The 18,200-nt window shown below is 43.1% G+C and overlaps 1 protein-coding gene across 2 annotated transcripts in view; it reads right to left on the minus strand.

Moving 5' to 3' along the window:
• Positions 1 to 6,266: 6,266 nt before the first annotated feature.
• Positions 6,267 to 18,200, minus strand: part of KATNAL1 (katanin catalytic subunit A1 like 1) — a 63,630-nt gene continuing 51,696 nt past the window's right edge. For both annotated transcript variants that reach the window (XM_053310131.1, XM_053310130.1), the window contains exons 10-11: positions 11,259 to 11,385; positions 6,267 to 8,794 (exon numbers count right to left, since the gene is read on the minus strand). In XM_053310131.1, the coding sequence (XP_053166106.1) occupies positions 8,596 to 8,794; positions 11,259 to 11,385 (326 nt within the window). In that variant the 3' untranslated portion in view covers positions 6,267 to 8,595. The remainder of the gene's footprint in view (positions 8,795 to 11,258; positions 11,386 to 18,200) is intronic.

Raw genomic sequence — 18,200 nt, forward strand, 5'->3', positions numbered from 1 at the left:
GAATCAGCCTCAATCTCCATGACCATTAAAGGCAATCCTAGATATTTTACTGGCTTGAATTTTTTTTTTGGGGGGGGGGGTAAAAATGGGGGGGGGGATATCCAGGAACAGTTTCCAGTCAGAGTTGGCAACTCTAATTTTTGAAATTGATAATTGATCCACTTAAGGGCATCAAGGAACAGAAATGCTGTGCAGAATTGGCCACTAAAGTGAGGTGCCCGAGACTAGGTCTACACATGCAAGGGACTGAGGTGGCAGAACAGATTGTACCATTTGGGGCATACTGATTTTGACTGCTCCTCCATGAAAAAATGGGGGTTAAGGATAAAAGTTCTAAATTTTTGCTTGCTGTGCTGGTTTGCCATTTGATGGCTGAGGGGTTGTTTTTATTTCAGTAGGGCAGAATTCAAGACTGTATTTACCTATCTGAAGTTTGAAGTGGTTCGGTCCATTCTACCAGGTGTCCACCTCATTCTGCTAGCTATTTAAACCAGGTCTCTGAGCCAGTGGTGTGGTGGTGGTTTCATACAGCAAAATGAGTTTGCAATTCCTAGTGATACTGATGAAGCAGCTGCAACATCCTCCACAAAATGATGTAGGCTCTGAACTGCTGCCACAACCCAGCATGTTAAATGAATCAGCTCTGGAAAATGAAGAACAGAAGAGATATGGCAAGGACTGAGCCTCCTCTTAGAAGAGTCAAGATAATTAGAGCAAATAGATATTCATACATGGCCCTTTAAAAGCATAACATCAGAAAAAGCCAAGTGGTAGTGCCATATGCTGATAAAATGTTAATCTTCATAGTACTTCAGCTTCACACACCGGAAATATATTCCTCAAAGGACCCTCTAGAGGGCTACATGTGTCAAATTGAATCAAACAAGCCTGTAACCAATGAAATTTAAACAGGCAGAGAACTTGTTTTGTTTTAAGGAACACAGCCCAATCCAAAGCATGTTTACTTGGAATTAAATCTCACTGAACAGGATGAGCTTTAACTAAATATGCTTAGGTCTGCAGCCACCAAGGGATTTTCCATTAGATGACAAATGGAGTGAAAGGATATGGCTTAGATCTGAATAAATTATTTGCATCTGGTCTTCACTTTGGAAAATATAGGGTAGATCTACCTGTGCCTGAACTGACTTTATCAGGGAGAGAGAGTCTGAAGAACTGAGTCAAATAGAAGTAACAAGAGATAAAGTCATATCAACCAATTAAAAATTAACAAATCACAAAATCTGACAGGCATCCACCTCAGAGTTCCTAAAAAAATCTCAAGTGTCAAATTGCTGATCTTCTAACAGTTTGTAACTTGTCCCTAAAGTTAATCTCCATGTCAGAGATCTGGCAAATAGGGAATGTAACAGCTGTTCTTAAGACTAAAACTACTAGCCCTGCTAACTGAGCAAAGAGGCACCTTTTAAAGTGGTGATTCTGTTTAGCAGGGGGAGAGCAACTGGCCCTGCCCATCCTCAACACAGCATCCCTCCAGTGGCTATCGCTGGTGTCTATGTTTCATTTTTAGATTGTGAGTCCTATGAAGACAGGGAGCCATTTTATTTATATGAATCCATCCATCCCGCTTTAGGAACTTTTATTGGAAAGCGGTATATAAATATTTGTAGTAGAAGAGATACAATGAATATGGCAAATATTTATATACTGCTTTCAACAAAAGTTCCCAAAGCAGTTTACATAGATATAAATAAAATGGCTCCCTGGCCCCAAAGGGCTCACGATCTAAAAAAGAAACATCAGCTAGACACAAGCAACAGCCACTGGAAGGATGCTGTGCTGGGGATGGATAGGGCCAGTTGTTCTTCCCCTGCTAAATAAAGAGAATCACCATGGTAAAAAGGTGCCTCTTTGCTCAGGTAGCAGATCTAGAGGGGATTCCAGAAATTACAGGCCAGTTAGTTTAATGTCTGTTCTGGGTCACTTGTTGGAAAGCATAATTAAAACTATTTAATTTATTATTATTATTATTATTATTATTATTATTATTATTATTATTAATTTGATTTCTATACCGCCCTTCCAAAAATGGCTCAGGGCGGTTTACAAAGAGAAATAACAAACAAATAAGATGGCTCCCTGTCCCCAAAGGGCTCACATTCTAAAAAGAAACATAGGACACACACCAGCAACAGTCACTGGAGGTACTGTGCTGGGGGTGGATAGGGCCAATTACTCTCCCCCTGCTAAATAAAGAGAATCACCACGGTAAAAGGTGCCTCTTTGCCCAGTTAGCAGGGGTTCTAACCTACTGACAGCACCCTGCAGGATCTATGAGAAGAATAATGCAGTGTACATATGGGTGCTAGCAAAGAGAACATAATGTTGTAAAATAATATCTTTAAAGAGTAAGACCCACAGTTGTTATCTCTAAGGCCCCTGATTGATTCTGTTTTGCCAGCTTCAAATATAGGATAATTGAAGACATTGGCTGCCAGTCAAACTAATGGAGTGCTGCTTACACAACAAATAACAGTGCACTAGTGCAAGAATAACTAAAATTATTACGTATAAAGAAGACCAAGCCTTGATGAAGGAAGAATCAGCATGGCTTCTGAAAAGATAAGTCCTGCTTCCGTAACATTTTAAGTCATAGTGGCACAAAGACCAACATAAGCTGTGACTCTGCATGCAATTTTCTCATGTGAATATAATTTATTTTTCTTCCAACTTTAGTTGGAAATTGATTCATAAGGATATATCATGGATTAACAAATACATGTTTTCAGTGGTTGACATCGAGATTAGCAAAGCCCTTGCACAAACATGGTGCAATAGCAAGTTGGCGCTAAGTCTGGCGCTAGTGTTCCAGACCAGCATTGCACTAGCACAGACCTGTTTGTCTCAGCACAAGGTCCACAACCTGTGGCACACCTCATATGTTTGGCAGGGAACTTTTGCACAAGAGTGCAGTTCGGAGCATCCCTGTCATTTTGTGCAGCTAAGCTACCTTCTTGCACTAGTGCACTGTTATTTGTTGTGTAAGCAGCACTTCATTAGTTTGACTGGCAGCCAATGTCTTCAATTATCCTACATTTGAAGCTGGCAAAACAGAATCAATCAGGGGCCTTAGAGATAACAACTGTGGGTCTTACTCTTTAAAGATATTATTTTGCAACATTACGTTCTCTTTGCTAGCACCCATATGTACACTGCATTATTCTTCTCATAGATCCTGCAGGGTGCTGTCAGTAGGTTAGTCACTTAGCTTGTGTGCGATGTATTTATAAACCTTCCTTGGAGTTGCTATGGTTTCTATAGCACAGAGCTGACTTGGTGTTCATCTCATTTCCTCTTACCTTCACCATCACAATCACTGCCCCCAACACTAGCCCGGCATAACTATGATCATATATGCAATCATATCTTCCATGATAAGCTATGCCACTGGTGACACCAGCACACTCGCAGCTAAGCAAAACAATAGATCCCTGCCGGGCCAGTAGGTATGAGGGGGAAAACCTGCGATAAAATACGTAAACTAGTCTTTTCAGACAAGCTGCTTTTATGAAGGGCAATGCATCAGTTTACTTACATAAGCCAGAAGTGGGAAATGGCAGATTTGCACTTCTTCTCATGAAAAGATATTATGAATACTTACGATTCATGCTTGAGAGCTGAAACAAGACATGACATGGGAGATCTGTAATCAGACCTCCTGGCTTTTTCTTTTTAAAGCCTTTAAAGCAGCTGTGGAGGTCAGGTGCTCAGATTCTGATCTGAGTAGTGGTGTTGGCAAAAGAGATTGATTCTTTTCCCTGTCTAGATTGCCACAGCGGGAGAAAAATACAGGATATAGATACCTGTACTTTTCCCACTGCAGGACTGATTATGGCACTATTTAGATGGGGAAACCTGCATGGGGGAGAAGGGGTTAACTCTCCGACCCCCTACCCCCCGCCTGCTGCACTGTTGTTCCAGTTCAAATCAAAGCTGCCTGCCTGCCACAGACACACACAACAGCTTCAAAGCATGCTTTTTTTTAAAAAAAGCATTACTTTTACTTACATTCAAATTTTTATTTTGCAGTTCCTCCAAGGAACTGGGGACAGCATACATGGTCCTCCCCTCCCATTTTAACCTCACAAAAGCCTGTGAAATAGGTTAGGCTGAGCATAGATAACCAGGCCTAGGTGACCCAGTGAACTCCATGGCTCAATGGATATTGTAGAGTCATGGTGGTCAGCTCAATGCAAGTCTCCAGCCACTTTGAAGCAGTGGCGAAAAAGGCTAATTCCATGCCAGATATTAGGAAAGGGGCTAAAATCCCAGCACGGGATGGACTCCTTGAAGAGAACAGAACCCTACCAAGCTCCACTGCTATCTGGAAAAGTTCACAGGGAGCGCTGGGAAGTGGAGTCCTTTCCAGCACTTTCCCCAATGAATGTTTACCTATTAATATACAAGATCTACTAATCTCAGGGCCCCAAAATATTCAATGTGTTCTGCAGTATTTGTGAGCTAAAATCCACATGAGAATGATCAATGTTTTAAGTAGTGTGTCTGTGATTTTTTCACTTTTTGAAATATTAAAAAAAATGTTACTGTCATGAATCACACCATATTTTCTTGATATAAAAACAGCACGGGGCACAAAGATAGTTTTCCTGTGAGAGTCCTTGCCTCTCCCCTAGTGCTCATAGCTCATATTCTTCAGGAGGAGGAGTTCAGAGGAGAGCAATGAAGATGGTGGGGGATCTGGAAACAAAGGCCTGTGAGGGACAGTTTAAAAAAGCTGGGAATGTGTAGAAAAGAAAAGACTAAAGGAAGAGTTTGTTATTTTTATACCACCTTTCCAAAAAACGTTGTCAACGTGGTTTGCACAGAAAAATAAGAAGAAGAAGAGGAGGATGGTTCCCTGTCTCCAAAGGACTTGATATATAAAAGGTAACACCAAGTAGACACTGTAGTGATTGTATTACTCATGTGTAAGTTTGAGGACTACCCATGTGAAAAGTCACTGTAACACTGAGTAGTCCTTAAACTTGCACATGAATAATACCGAGGCAGAGCTACTATTATGCGAACAGGTTCAAAGAACCCAGGCCGTCAATGAAAAAGGCCGTCGAAGCCCACAGTGAGGCATGGCTCGGGCTCCGGAAGAGCCTTGAGCAAACTCTCCTCCGCCGTCACCCGGGCTCCAGCGCTTGTTGCCTGACAACCTTTATTTCCCTTTCTCTCCCTCCAGTGAGGGAGAGAAAGAGAAATAAAGGCGGTCAGGCAGCAAGCGCTGCCAGAAATGGACAGGGGAGAGCTCGCTTGGGGCTCTCTGGAGCCTGGGCGGAGGAGACTTTGCTCAGAGCTCTTCTGGAGTACAAGCCATGCCCCACTGTGGGCTTCGATGGCCTTTTTCATTGGCGACCTGGGTTCTTCAAACCTGTTCATACAATGGTGGCTCTGCCCTGGTACTACTCGTGTGCAAGTTTAAGGACTACTCAGTGTTACAGTGACTTATACACACAGAAGTGTATAAAATTATGCATTTTTGCAAGAGTTTTTTTTTCTCTCTCTCTCTCACTACACTAGAACCAGGGGTCACCCCATGAAACTGAAGGCCGGGAAATTTAGTAACCAACAAAAGGAAGTACTTTCCCCCCACAGAACATAATTAATCAATGGAATTATATGCTATGGGATGTGGTGATGGCCACTAGCTTGGATGGCTTTAAAAGGGGCTTGGGCAAATACATGGGTGACAGGTCTATCAATGGCTACTAGTTGGTGGCTATAGGCCACCTCCAGCCTCAGGGACAAAATGCCTCTAAATACTAGTTGCAGGGGAGCAACAGCAAAAGAGAGGGCATGCCCTCATCCACCTCTTGCCTGTGGGCTTCTCAGGGGCATCTGGTGGGCCACTGTGTGAAACAGGTTGCTGGACTAGATAGGCCTTGGGCCTGATCCAGCAAGACTGTTCTTATGAGCCCCATTGAGATCATCTAGAGAGGTTTATCTGCATTTGCCACCAGCTGGAGCGATGCTAGGATGGGGGCGGAGCTGCTACCAAAATGTAGCATAGGAAAAGAGCTTTGGAAGGTTCCGACTGAGCTTCCACACAGGCGCAAAAGTGTGAACAAACAAACAACAGAGACCACCTCAAAGAACTGAAACACTCCATGAGAGGCTGTGTTCCTCCTATGCTTTGAGAGCATCACAGCCAACCCAGGAGCACAATAGAATCTCAGGCCACAGCAGGAGCACAATAGAATCTCAAGTAGAATCTCATAAAATACACCATATAAAAGAAGTGTGAGTCATCATTAGGACATTTATTGTGATTCCTTCCATTCAGGGTAGAGCTGCCTTCTGTGAGAAATGAACACAATGTACTATTCACAGTCTTGACCAAAGATGCCACCTTCTATGTTAAACAAAAAACAACAAAAAGTAAAAGAATCCAAGGCAAACTATTACAAACACAACCTGTGTAGACAGTTACATATTTGTAGGACTTTGCCATGTAAACACTGATATTTCCCTATTTAAATGAATCACATCTAAAGCTCCGGAAATGTACAGCAAATACTATGCTAAGGAGTTGATCTTCACAATGAATAGGTTATGAGACATGAAGCTCTTGTAGGGCAACCGTCAATAAGCTGTTCTGATGTCAGAAGCTTGATGATCTAGGTAGAGAGTACGACCATGCCTAGAAGAAAGCTTTCCCCACAGCTGATTTAGCACTGCAGTACTGAATTGGGGCAGTGGGCAGGATGCTACAAGAAAAAGGTACCAACTAGCATGATGTTTTGTTCAAGTTATTTGGGGGGACTGTGTCACACAGGAAGTTCGTGTGTGTGCTTGGTCTATTTTTCTTACTAGCAGAGATCAGTTTGGGAATCAGCACAATCTCTACATGGCTAATGAGTGTCAGGAATGCTGAGTCAGCAAGCTTAACAACTGAAAACCATTCCATCTTCACATCCTGAAGAACATCTTTTCCCCAGGCACTAGTTGTTTTAGGTAGCTAACTCTAGAATGAAAGGGTGGTTTGGAAAATGCCTATTAGTCAATGAAATAATTCACTGACACTATAGCCATGAGGTCTGACTCAGATATAGCACCTGGCACTCATGGGATTAGATCATTTTTTTTCAAGAAGAAAAGTCACCTTCACATAACTTTTCTAGAACCAAATCCAAAAGCAGGACTTGACAGGAACTGATAATGTGGATAACCAGTTCCAGACGTATACATACAAGGAGGATTACTTCGAGAAGTTAATTATATAGAGGCCTTTTATAACTGCAGCACTTTTCTTGTTTGAAAGATTCTGCAGAAATGATATTGGAAAGATTCTACAGAAATGAGCACCAATTTGTCACATCTGAAGAATATTGTCATATTCTGCTGAAATATGCTAGAACAAGCAAAAATACCAGAACATGCCAAAGATATAAAAGGAAAGAGGAAGTATTCCTGGATGGCAAAGATGACAGCTCTATACCACTTCAGTATCCTATACTGCAACAAAGTTGCAACTAGTATTTATAAAACATAAATTAAAAATGGTTATTCTAAAAGCAAACACAGTTGGACAAAACCCTGCAAAATGTATACAGGTTTGACTGAGTACTGGCAGGTTAAACCACCGTAACCCCCAGAGTACAATAAGCCTCAGCCTGGCCAAGAGATCTCAAGAAACTAATCTTTCCTCTTGCTTACACTGGTGGGGAAAGTGAGAAATCAAAGATGGTACCAAACCCACTGAAATCAATGGATTTTATACCAGTGCACAACAGAGGCAGGAGGAAAAACGGACTTGAGATTTCAAACATTGAAGTTGTGGTGCAACAAGGTCGTTGTATACTAGGTGCTTCACATTTTATGCAGCAATTGTGTTGCACAGTAAACTCGTAATGTGTAAAAGGAGAATGTGCATCTCTAAACACTTGGGGATGTAAGATGGACCCATGTCAAAGAGCTGCAACTTGCCACAGCACACTGACATGTACTTTGCATGTTTAAAAATGTATTTTCCTCTTTAACTCTTTACAAGTTTATTGGAACTGGAAGCAAATACCCAAATAACCATGGGAACGTGACTGTAGTGTAAAATGATCCTCCGTATATTTAACTTTGATCATACCAGAAAGCTCTTTAATGGAGGGAGGGAGGGAGGGAGGAGCACAGGATAACTTCAGTCTTGCAGTCAAAGAAGGTAGAATCAGATTCTAACTAGACATACAATGTGGCCTAATACCAAGGGCATAATGCAATAAGCCTTTGTTTGCCTTTTTCCCTACAATCCCATATCTGACTGGCAGATCAAAGCCATGAAGGACTAGCATGTGAAAATCAGGACACAGGCATTTGCTGTTAAAGTGCAGACATCCACAACTGCACTGGGTTTCCCTTGCTACATTTACAGTTTTTAGTATTAATTCATGAAATACCATGATCTCCTTACGTAACATTTTATTTCGTTCCCTTTAAAGTGCAAAAAGAGAGAGAGAGGTTAAAAGGGGGAATCTTGTCCATGGGGGCGGGGGGGGGCAGACTCAAGTGTTAAAAGATTTCTTGCAACATTTTGTAACAGTAGAACTAAAAATCCCTTGTGAAGAGATGTCACCAAGGTTAAGCGGATCCAAATTCAGACATCCACTTTTCATATTTCTCCAGATCTGCAGCTGAAACGGACTTGGAGATTTTCTTCAGAGCCAGGTCAAAGTCTCCCTTGGTAACAGGCATCAGAAGCTCTTCTTTAGACAGCGCACGGATTTCTTCTGGGGTTAAGCCATTAATGCGCCGCCTCATGGCCATCAAAGAAGCGTCCCTGAAAACAAAGGGGAAAGCACACAAGCCAATTACTAGCAGCAGGGACTGGCTACTATATTCTGTATGTTACAGGCCTCTTGCAGGAATGTATAAAGTATTCACTCTTCATTATCTCCCCAGCCCCTTGGTGAGGCCAGCTTCTACATCTCCAATATCCCCAACATTAACATAGTGTACACACTGGAATGGAAATCCACTAAGGAGCCTGGTGTATGTGCAGAGATAATTAAACCTATAAAACAAACAGAAGACAGTGGTTAATGGAGCTGTTGAGGAGATTGCTCCGCTTGTGAGCTGAAATGCTGCACAACTGCTAGCACTATGTGAAACGTATGGGGGGGTCATCGTCCTCCATGCTGAGCACAACTGGATTCAAGAGGCATTCTTCTGCACCTTCCCCCAGTTATTGTATCTTCCCTTGCAGCTCTTTTAGGTACAGACCCACGGCAGACATGTTACAAAATAGATTAAAGAAGATGAGGAATGCAGGACCCACCCCCAGCCCTACTGAACACGTTATTGCAGCAAAACAGCTTAAGAGACAAATCTGCCCATAAACGGTTATCACAGGTTAACTTTTTCAGATGGGTTTATGACTGTTGCTCTGTCCTGGACAACATACTGAATCTACACCTGCTACTAGTCCCCCATGCCACTGACCAGTGTGCACTTTCTTCCTCCTCCCAAACATAGCAACCCCCAAGGCCAGTAGTTGCTGGGATATAGAGTCATAGCCGGGGGGGAGGGGCTGCCCCCCCCCCAATTTAACAAAGAAATAATTTTATACAACTGCAGGGTGCTTGCACTTAGGACTGATAGGGGCCAGAAAAGCTGCCTGCCCCCCATCTTTTTTGCACCCCTCCCCAACTATTAGGCCGCCTACATGCCTGGTGGGCTGTTTTAGCAGTGCTGAATATGGACATGTTGTGGTTGCCAGCAACATCCTGACCAGCTCCATAACCATACCCCAGCAGATGGAACAAAACTGCAGGACTATATACTCGGGTCATCTTTGGATGCCCTGGTCCATGTAACCTCTCTTTCAGAGGTGCAGTGGGTATCTATGAGAGTAAGGCCTTTTCCGTAGCGGTGCCCAAACTTTAGAACTCCCTTCCAAGGCAGACTCATCCATCGTCTCTTGGACGTTTTACAGAGCAGGTCAGGACATTTTTTTCCTGTAGAGCTTTTAAGGGGACAGATGGATAGCAGTTTTGATTCCTGCCACTTATTGCTTAAGTTTATAGTTTATCATCTGTTCGTTCTGCTCCTGTTACTATAAAACTATTCTAAATGCACCCTTTTATCTCATGTCAGGAGATCATTTATGACAGAAAGGCAGCATATGAATGCTTTGCATAAATACACTTGCTGGCGTGGTTTTATCCAGTGGCGATCAAATAATTAGCCTTCATTCAGCCTTGATCTTAAGCAAAAGGCTGAGAAGAATCAGTCCTCATTTAAAGTATTAATCTCTTCCATCAATTGTCTTCTATTATTACAACTGTTCCATTATTTATTAATATGGAATCTTTAGTCTCCCCAGTGCTGAGTAAGTTACAATAAATTACATGAAATTCTTCATTTTTTTAATTTCACAGAGATAAATTACATAAAAATGACAATGTCTATAAAAGAAAAGAAAAAGGATGTTCATTTATCCCCCACATTCATTGAAACAAATATGCCTTTCTTCCAATGCACTGTATCTATCAAAATGGCCATCTTAATTTCTAAGACACTAAAAAGCCATTCTATAATTTTAGGAACAGAAACAACTTTCCAGTACTGAGCCCAATAATTTTTGCTACAACCCTGTTTTAGATAACACTAATTAATGTTCTGTTAATTTAACACTAAAGTAAATTAAGAGCATTTTAATCTTTGTTCTGTTGAAAATATATTTATTTTGAAATAAATATCAATACAATTTGATACCTATATTTATTTAGTAAATCATTACATATATTGCTGCAGAGGATTAAAATGTTTTAGCTTCATTTTCAGCTGCAATAATCTAAGGTACTAGCTTACAGACTCTGTTCTTGTTACCCTTGGAGTTCCTCAGACACTAATCAAGCATCCATCAATGAAAAGATCAATAATGGCAGAAAACATCCCTGACGGAGAGTGTGCCCACCTCTACTAGTTTTCCCCTGCACTGCCCAGCCACAGAGGGTGTTGAAGAGTGCTTTAAGGTACACCCTCAATTCAGGAGGAGAAACAGTAAAGCCTAACAGGCCTGGTCAGCACTTTCCAGAATCCTCTAGGGTTCTGTGGCAGACATGCAGAAGTTGTTCAGCAGACTAATTGATGTGGGTTCTTTGAAGGTGGAAAGTTTAAATTCTACTGACATCAGGCGGAAGACTCAGACTTCAGTAACATTCTCTAATAAGTGTTCAGTAAATGCAGGTTGTCTAGTAATTCAACTCTTCTTTAGCTTGCAAACCCAGGAAACAGGATACCTGCAAACATTAGTGATATCAGCACCAGAGTAGCCTTCAATCTTCTCAGCAATTTCTTCCAGGCTGATGTCAGGATCCAGCTCAACTTCCCGAAGATTAATCTTAAGCAGCTCTGCTCTGCCTTTTGCTGCAATAATATAAAGTATGATTAATCCAGGCTTGCAAACATATACATATAATCTATAACATATGACACTGCAATTTGGTTTTATAGAAAAACAAGTTACTATAACAAGTTGTTCTAGTAAGAACTAATCAGCCTACTTTCCTTTCACTGTCTCTACAACTGGACTAAATTTGGTTCCAATCGAGGTTCACAAGTCAGATCTCTTACACCTCAAATGTTCATGCATCTGCCAGCTTGGATTGGGGTGAATGACATCATTACAAACTACACCATTGAGGTGTCCCTGTGTGTCACTCACTACAACTGAACCAAATTTGGTTCAAATCAGTTAGACAGTCCTCAGGTTAGTGCACTTGCACTTCAAAAGTTCACACATCCACCATCTTGGATCAGGGTGGATGACATCATCAAAAACTATACCATTGGGACATCCCTATGTGTCCATACAGCTGTACCAAATTGGGTTCAAATCAGTTAAGCAGTTCACAAGTTAGCCCACCTGTACCTCAAAGGTTTACTTGTCTGTCATCTTGAATCAATGAGGATGACACCATCAAACACCATGCCACTGAGGTGTCCCTGTGTGTCCCTACAGTTGTACCAAATTTGGTTTAAATTTGTTAGACAGTCTGCAAATTAGCCCGCTTGTGCCTCACACATTCACATGACCACCACCTTGGATTGGGGTGGATGACATCATCACAGACTACGCCCTTGAGGTGTCCCTATGTGTCCCTATAGCTGTAGCAAATTTGGTTCAGATCGGTTAAGTGGCTCACAAGTTAGCCCACTTGCGCTTCAAAGGTTTGCACGTCCGCCATCTTAGATCGGGGTGGATCAAAAACTGAGTTGTTGAGGTGAACCTGTGTGTCACTCACTGCAACTGTACCTAATTTGATTTAAATTGGTTAGACAATCCACAAATTAGCCCGCTTGTGCCTCAGATGTTCACACGACTGCCATCTTGAATTGGAGTGGATGACATCATCACACACCATGCCATTTGGACATCCCTATATGTCCCTACAGCTGTAGCAAATATGGTTCAAATCGGTTAGGTGGTTCACAAATTAGCCCACTTGTGCCTCAAAAATTCACGCAGACACCATCTTGGATGGGGTGGATGACAATCACAAACTATGCCGTTGAGGTGTCCCTATGAGTCTCTACAACTGTACCAGATTTGGTTCACATTGGTCCAGGCGTTGCGAATTTGCTGGTGGGCGGGGGGGGGCACACACATGCACAGGTACACACACAGAATGCTGGGTGACAAGCAATTTTGCTAATGATACCCCTTTGTTAGTTAATGGATTTAGATCCCACGTATCCAAAAAATATCTGAGTTGGCTTACACAGAAATAAAAACATAAAATGCACATTAAAATAGATCACACAAAAAGACCTATAACAAGGAGAACTGGTCTTGTGGTAGCAAGCATGACTTGTCCCCTTAACTAAGCAGGATATGCCCTGGTTGCATATGAATGGGAGACTTGATGTGTGAGCACTGTAAGATATTCCCCTTAGGGGATAGAGCCGCTCTGGGAAGAGCAGAAGGTTCCAAGTTCCCTCACTGGCTTCTCCAAGATAGGGCTGAGAGAGATTCCTGCCTGCAGCCTTGGAGAAGCTGCTGCCAGTCTGTGTAGACAATACTAAGCTAGATGGACCAATGGTTTGACTCAGTATATGGCAGCTTCCTATGTTCCTATGACCTCTACAGTGGTAGACAGAAAAAAATGAATAAAATTCAAATAAAAAAATAGCTGCAATAACACACCAGTAAATTAACACACAAATAAAAGCCTTGAAAAATAAAAGTGTTTTTATTTGGCTCCAAAAGAACATAAATGTCAGCACCAAGTGTACAGAAGGTGCATACACAAGTGCACCACAGAGAAGGAAAATCAACATCTATAATTGTGGTGAAAACTGTGTTAAGGAAAGACATGCACACATTGGCCAATATCCTGACTAAGGCTGTGTGTACGCAAGCAAGCAAGCAAGCGCAGTGCTAGCACTGGTGCTTCTGAAGTGTGGATGGGATTTTTGTTAACCAATCCTCTCTCCCCAAAAGTGTTCTACAGGTGAAACTCGGAAAATTAGAATATCGTGCAAAAGTCCATTAATTTCAGTAATGCAAATTAAAAGGTGAAACTGATATATGAGACAGACGCATTACATGCAAAGCGAGATAAGCCTTAATTTGTTATAATTGTGATGATCATGGCGTACAGCTTATGAAAACCCCAAATCCACAATCCCAGAAAATTAGAATATTACATGGAACCAAGAAGACAAGGATTGAAGAATAGAACAATATCGGACCTCTGAAAAGTATACAGTGTACTGTGCTTGATTGGCCAGCAAACTCGCCTGACCTGACCCCATTGAGAATCTATGGGGCATTGCCAAGAGAAGGATGAGAGACATGAGACCAAACAATGCAGAATTGCTGAAGGCTGCTAATGACGCATCCTGGTCTTCCATAATACCTCATCAGTGCCACAGGCTGATAGCATCCATGCCACGCCGCATTGAGGCAGTAATTGCTGCAAAAGGGGCCCAAACCAAGTACTGAATACATATGCATGCTTATACTTTTCAGAGGTCCGATATTGTTCTATTCTTCAATCCTTGTCTTCTTGGTTCCATGTAATATTCTAATTTTCTGAGATTGTGGATTTGGGGTTTTCATGAGCTGTACGCCATGATCATCACAATTATAACAAATTAAGGCTTGACTTATCTCGCTTTGCATGTAATGCGTCTGTCTCATATATCAGTTTCACCTTTTAATTTGCATTACTGAAATTAATGGACTTTTGCACGATATTCTAATTTTCCGAGTTTCACCTGTACATGACCCAAAAGTGGATCCCTGAGGGCTGCACAACCCTCAGGGATCCACTTCTGGGTCACACAGAGTACTTCTGTGGGAAAGAAGAAACCAGCAAAAATCTGCCCCGCACAGGAGCACCCACACTTCAGAAGTGCTAGTGCTAAAGTTGCATGTATGCTTTCTTGCTGCACATGTGCAGGCTTAAGTCAAGATGTCAGCCATTATCCAGAAAGGAACAGCAATTTCTGACTTACAGAAAGGCCACCAATTTTGCCATTACTTTCCAACTCATACATGCACTCATTATTTTCCAACCCAAGAGCACTTCAGCAAGCATTCTGTCAAACGAGTACACTGTCTCTACACAAAACCCACCTGTTCCACAAGGTCTTTGGCTTATCCTCTTAATCTTTATTCACAAGTGTAACCAAGCTTCAAGTAGAAATGTAACTGCATTTGCCACATTCCCACCTCCCTACATTTGTGTCTCTCTCCCTTCCCTGCCCCATTCTGTTGTTTCCCCATTATCTATTTTAGATTTAAGCTCCTTGGGAATAGAGGCACGTCATAAGATGCCTTGTACACTGATAGCACAGTATGAGCAAGAGAGGGAGGGAGGGAGGGAGTCCCCATCCATCTGTCACAAGGGCCTTCATCAAACAATACTGGTATAGCAACATTTCATGCACATGTCATGGTTTGTGGCCTGCGCTATGTTGACATTTACAGAGCATTTGTCTCAAGAAACAAAGGCTAGTTACTTTTCAAAGCATCTGTGTAAGGCCTCATTCTAGGTGGCTTTGGACATGATCCAAAGTGGCAACAGAGGAAGCATGAGTGACTCTCGTTTTCCCCCATCGCTGCTTCTGGATCTCAAATAAAAGGGGAAGAGAAGAGATGTCTATCCCCCTTCCCTCAGCAAGACACACATTCTGAATTGTGTGCACATAAAGTGCATCTTGGCTTAGGGGAAATTCACATTCCTCACCACACGAGCCACCATACCACCTGGAGCTTTGCCAGCACCTCTTGGAGTCAACCAGAAGATAGTCACCTTCCAGGCCTAATGTAGGGACACTGGCGCTTGAAGGCAGCACCCTTAGGATAAGCATCCAACCCCTAGATAAAGAAGAAAGACGGAAGGGGGGCTGGAAGAAAGTCAACTGCTGCACTGGGACTTCCAAACAGCAGAAGTGCCACTCTCTCCTCCCAAGGACTCTTTAGAAGTTGTGCACTCACTGGGCCAAATGAGATCTGCATCAGCTTGCACTAATAGGAGACGCTATTCCCAAAGTGACTCTTCTCTCCAAAAAAAATAAAAAAAAATGGGGGGCAATTCTCATCAGGACCATAGCACACCATGCATATTGCACTGCCATTGTATCAACTAACGTGTTCTATGTTGTAATCTATCGGATTTGAGTCGAATCTTTCTCCACTTGCTCTCCAGTCATCTACCTTGCCACTTCAGCTCCTGTAGTTCCTCCATATACCAAGTGGCCAGTTTTGAAGCGGGTTGGAAAGGATGCTTAGGAGCTATCTTGTCTACTGCCCTGGTGAGTTTGCTGTTCCAGTTCTCCACCATGGCATCAAAAAAATCACAGGCAGAGCCAGCACTAAATTCTTCCAAAGCTTTTTGGAATCCTATTAGATCTAATAACCTTCTCAGGCAGACCATCCTAATAGATCCCTCACCCCTGCAGAGGTGGGGTGTGATTGTGAGTCTAACCAGATGGTGGTCCATCCATGACAGTGGGGAAATCACAGGAGTCTCCACCCATGGAACACCACCTTGATCAGAGTAAAAGACTAGATCATGCGTGTGACCAGCAACATGCATCAGTCCTGAGAATGCTTGAGATAGGCCCATAGTTGTCATGGCCACTATGAACTCCTGAGCTGCCCCGCACAAATTGGTCTCAAAGTGAACACTGAAGTCTCCCACCACCATAAGCCTGGGAGACTCCAACACCAAGCCTGAGACCAAGTCTGTCAGCTCAGTTAGGGACTCTGCTGGGCAGTGGCATGATTGGTACACCAACAAAGATCCCAGTCTACCTGTGGTCCCCAAACTTAAGTACACACATTCAATATGGTCAGACACTTCGACAGAGATCCTGGTAAGGGAGATGTTATTCTTATAAACCACACCCACTCCACGTCCCACATCCTCTCTCCGCCCATGTCCTCTCGCCTGCTCTTCAACAGAGTACCCTGGAGGGAGAAGCTGGGACCAGACTGGGCCCCCAACCAAGCCTCTGTGATACATACCAAGTCAGCCCTTTCATCCAAAATCAGATCATGGATGATTTCTGATTTATTCTGGACCAACGTGGCATTACAAGGGAGCAAGGTGAGGCTCTGTGGGTAGTTGGCACTGCTCCCTGAGGTCAAAGAGCTGGCTGGACAGCCGGAAGAGGAAAGAGCTATTACATTTCTGATTTGCTTTCCTTTGAAATGGCCTGCTAACCTGCCCCACCACCACGGAATAGCCACCCCACAGTTAATGGACACCCCCCCATCTCCTCATCTCCAGACAAGCCTAGACACATTGTAGACTAACTTCACCCAAGATTCAATAGAAGCCTTCTCAACAACAGCTCCATCTGCTTATAGAACCATAAAATAACATACTCTGCCCCAGCCCTCAGCCCCACACCAAAGGCCCAGCACCAAAGGCTGGCCCCTTTGGCAGCCACCTAGTGCACTGCTGGAAACCCAGAGACTCGCCTCTCACTAGAGATGCCGATACAGGGCTGATGTAATTAATGCCCCCAGGTGTAGATTATCAGGCAATCAGGAAAGGAAGGCCACAACACTAATGAGGCAGCAAAGCAAGAGCTGGTCTTCTGGCCGTCCAGGTCAGGCAAAAGGGATGGGAGGCTGCAATAAATCTCCCAGTCTAGGCCGGGGAGATGATCGGGGAAAGTCCAGACCTCTTATCTTACCCCCTCCAGTCTTCTCTGTCGCCTCCAGTGCACCCTCCTTCCTTATAAACCCCAGAAACCCAGAGTATCTCCTCTCACAAGAGACTCCAAGACCCTAAAGTGTTTATTTACAGCAAAGAGCTGCTTTGAGGGCATATAGCAGCATCAGGGGCCAATTTTCAGCAGAAAATAGCATTTAAGGAAAAGGCTAGTCTCCCCCTCCCTGTGCGTTGTGGTCCCAGTGAGCATTTCCTCCAGGGGGTGTGTGTGTCTGCAGATGGCAAACAACAGTAAGACCATGATGAAAGCTGTCTTTTTTGCCACCACAAGAAAAAAGACATCATCAGAAAGCAGTCTTAAACTCAACCCACATGACAGTAGTTTGCAAACTTTTGTTTAATCGCTTGAAAAAGATTTTTTTTTGCATCGATTTGCAGGGCTATATATTTTCTGATTAAGTAAAAACAGGTTGCTCACCTGTAACTGATGATCTGGTAGAGATCCGTCAATGTCCATAAGAATGGGTTCTGTGCCTGCACAGGAGTCACGCGGTAGCCATGCCTGAGCTTGTCGAAGTGCCTAGGCCACACACTCACACTGGAGCGTGCTATATAAGGTGTGTCCTTGGTGCGAAGTCCCTCAGTTCTTGGAAGATTGCCATGGTGGACAACCATCCAGGTGAAGCAAGGTGAGTTCATCCATGGCAAACAGGAAAAGTGAATGCAAGGGGCTGCACATCTGTATACTCATAGAGGTAGTACTACTGCAGAGGGGAGGCCGGGAGGGTCTTATGGACACCGACGGATCTCTACCAGATCATCAGTTACAGGTGAGCAACCTGTTTATCTGGAGCAAGATCCGTCGATGCCCATAAGAATGGGTGTTTAGCAAGCTCCATCAGGAGGAGGGAAGCAGTAGTAGTTATTTTAACACCTTTTTTAAAACGCTTGTCTTTTTCGAGAAAGATAGGCAAATCTTGCAAGTGGAGACATTGTGCTCTTCACTGAGGCACAACAGACAAAGGTCGTGAAGGTCTTTTGAGGGGA

The sequence above is a fragment of the Hemicordylus capensis genome, chromosome 3 (assembly GCF_027244095.1).
Source record: "Hemicordylus capensis ecotype Gifberg chromosome 3, rHemCap1.1.pri, whole genome shotgun sequence".
NCBI lineage: Eukaryota > Metazoa > Chordata > Lepidosauria > Squamata > Cordylidae > Hemicordylus > Hemicordylus capensis.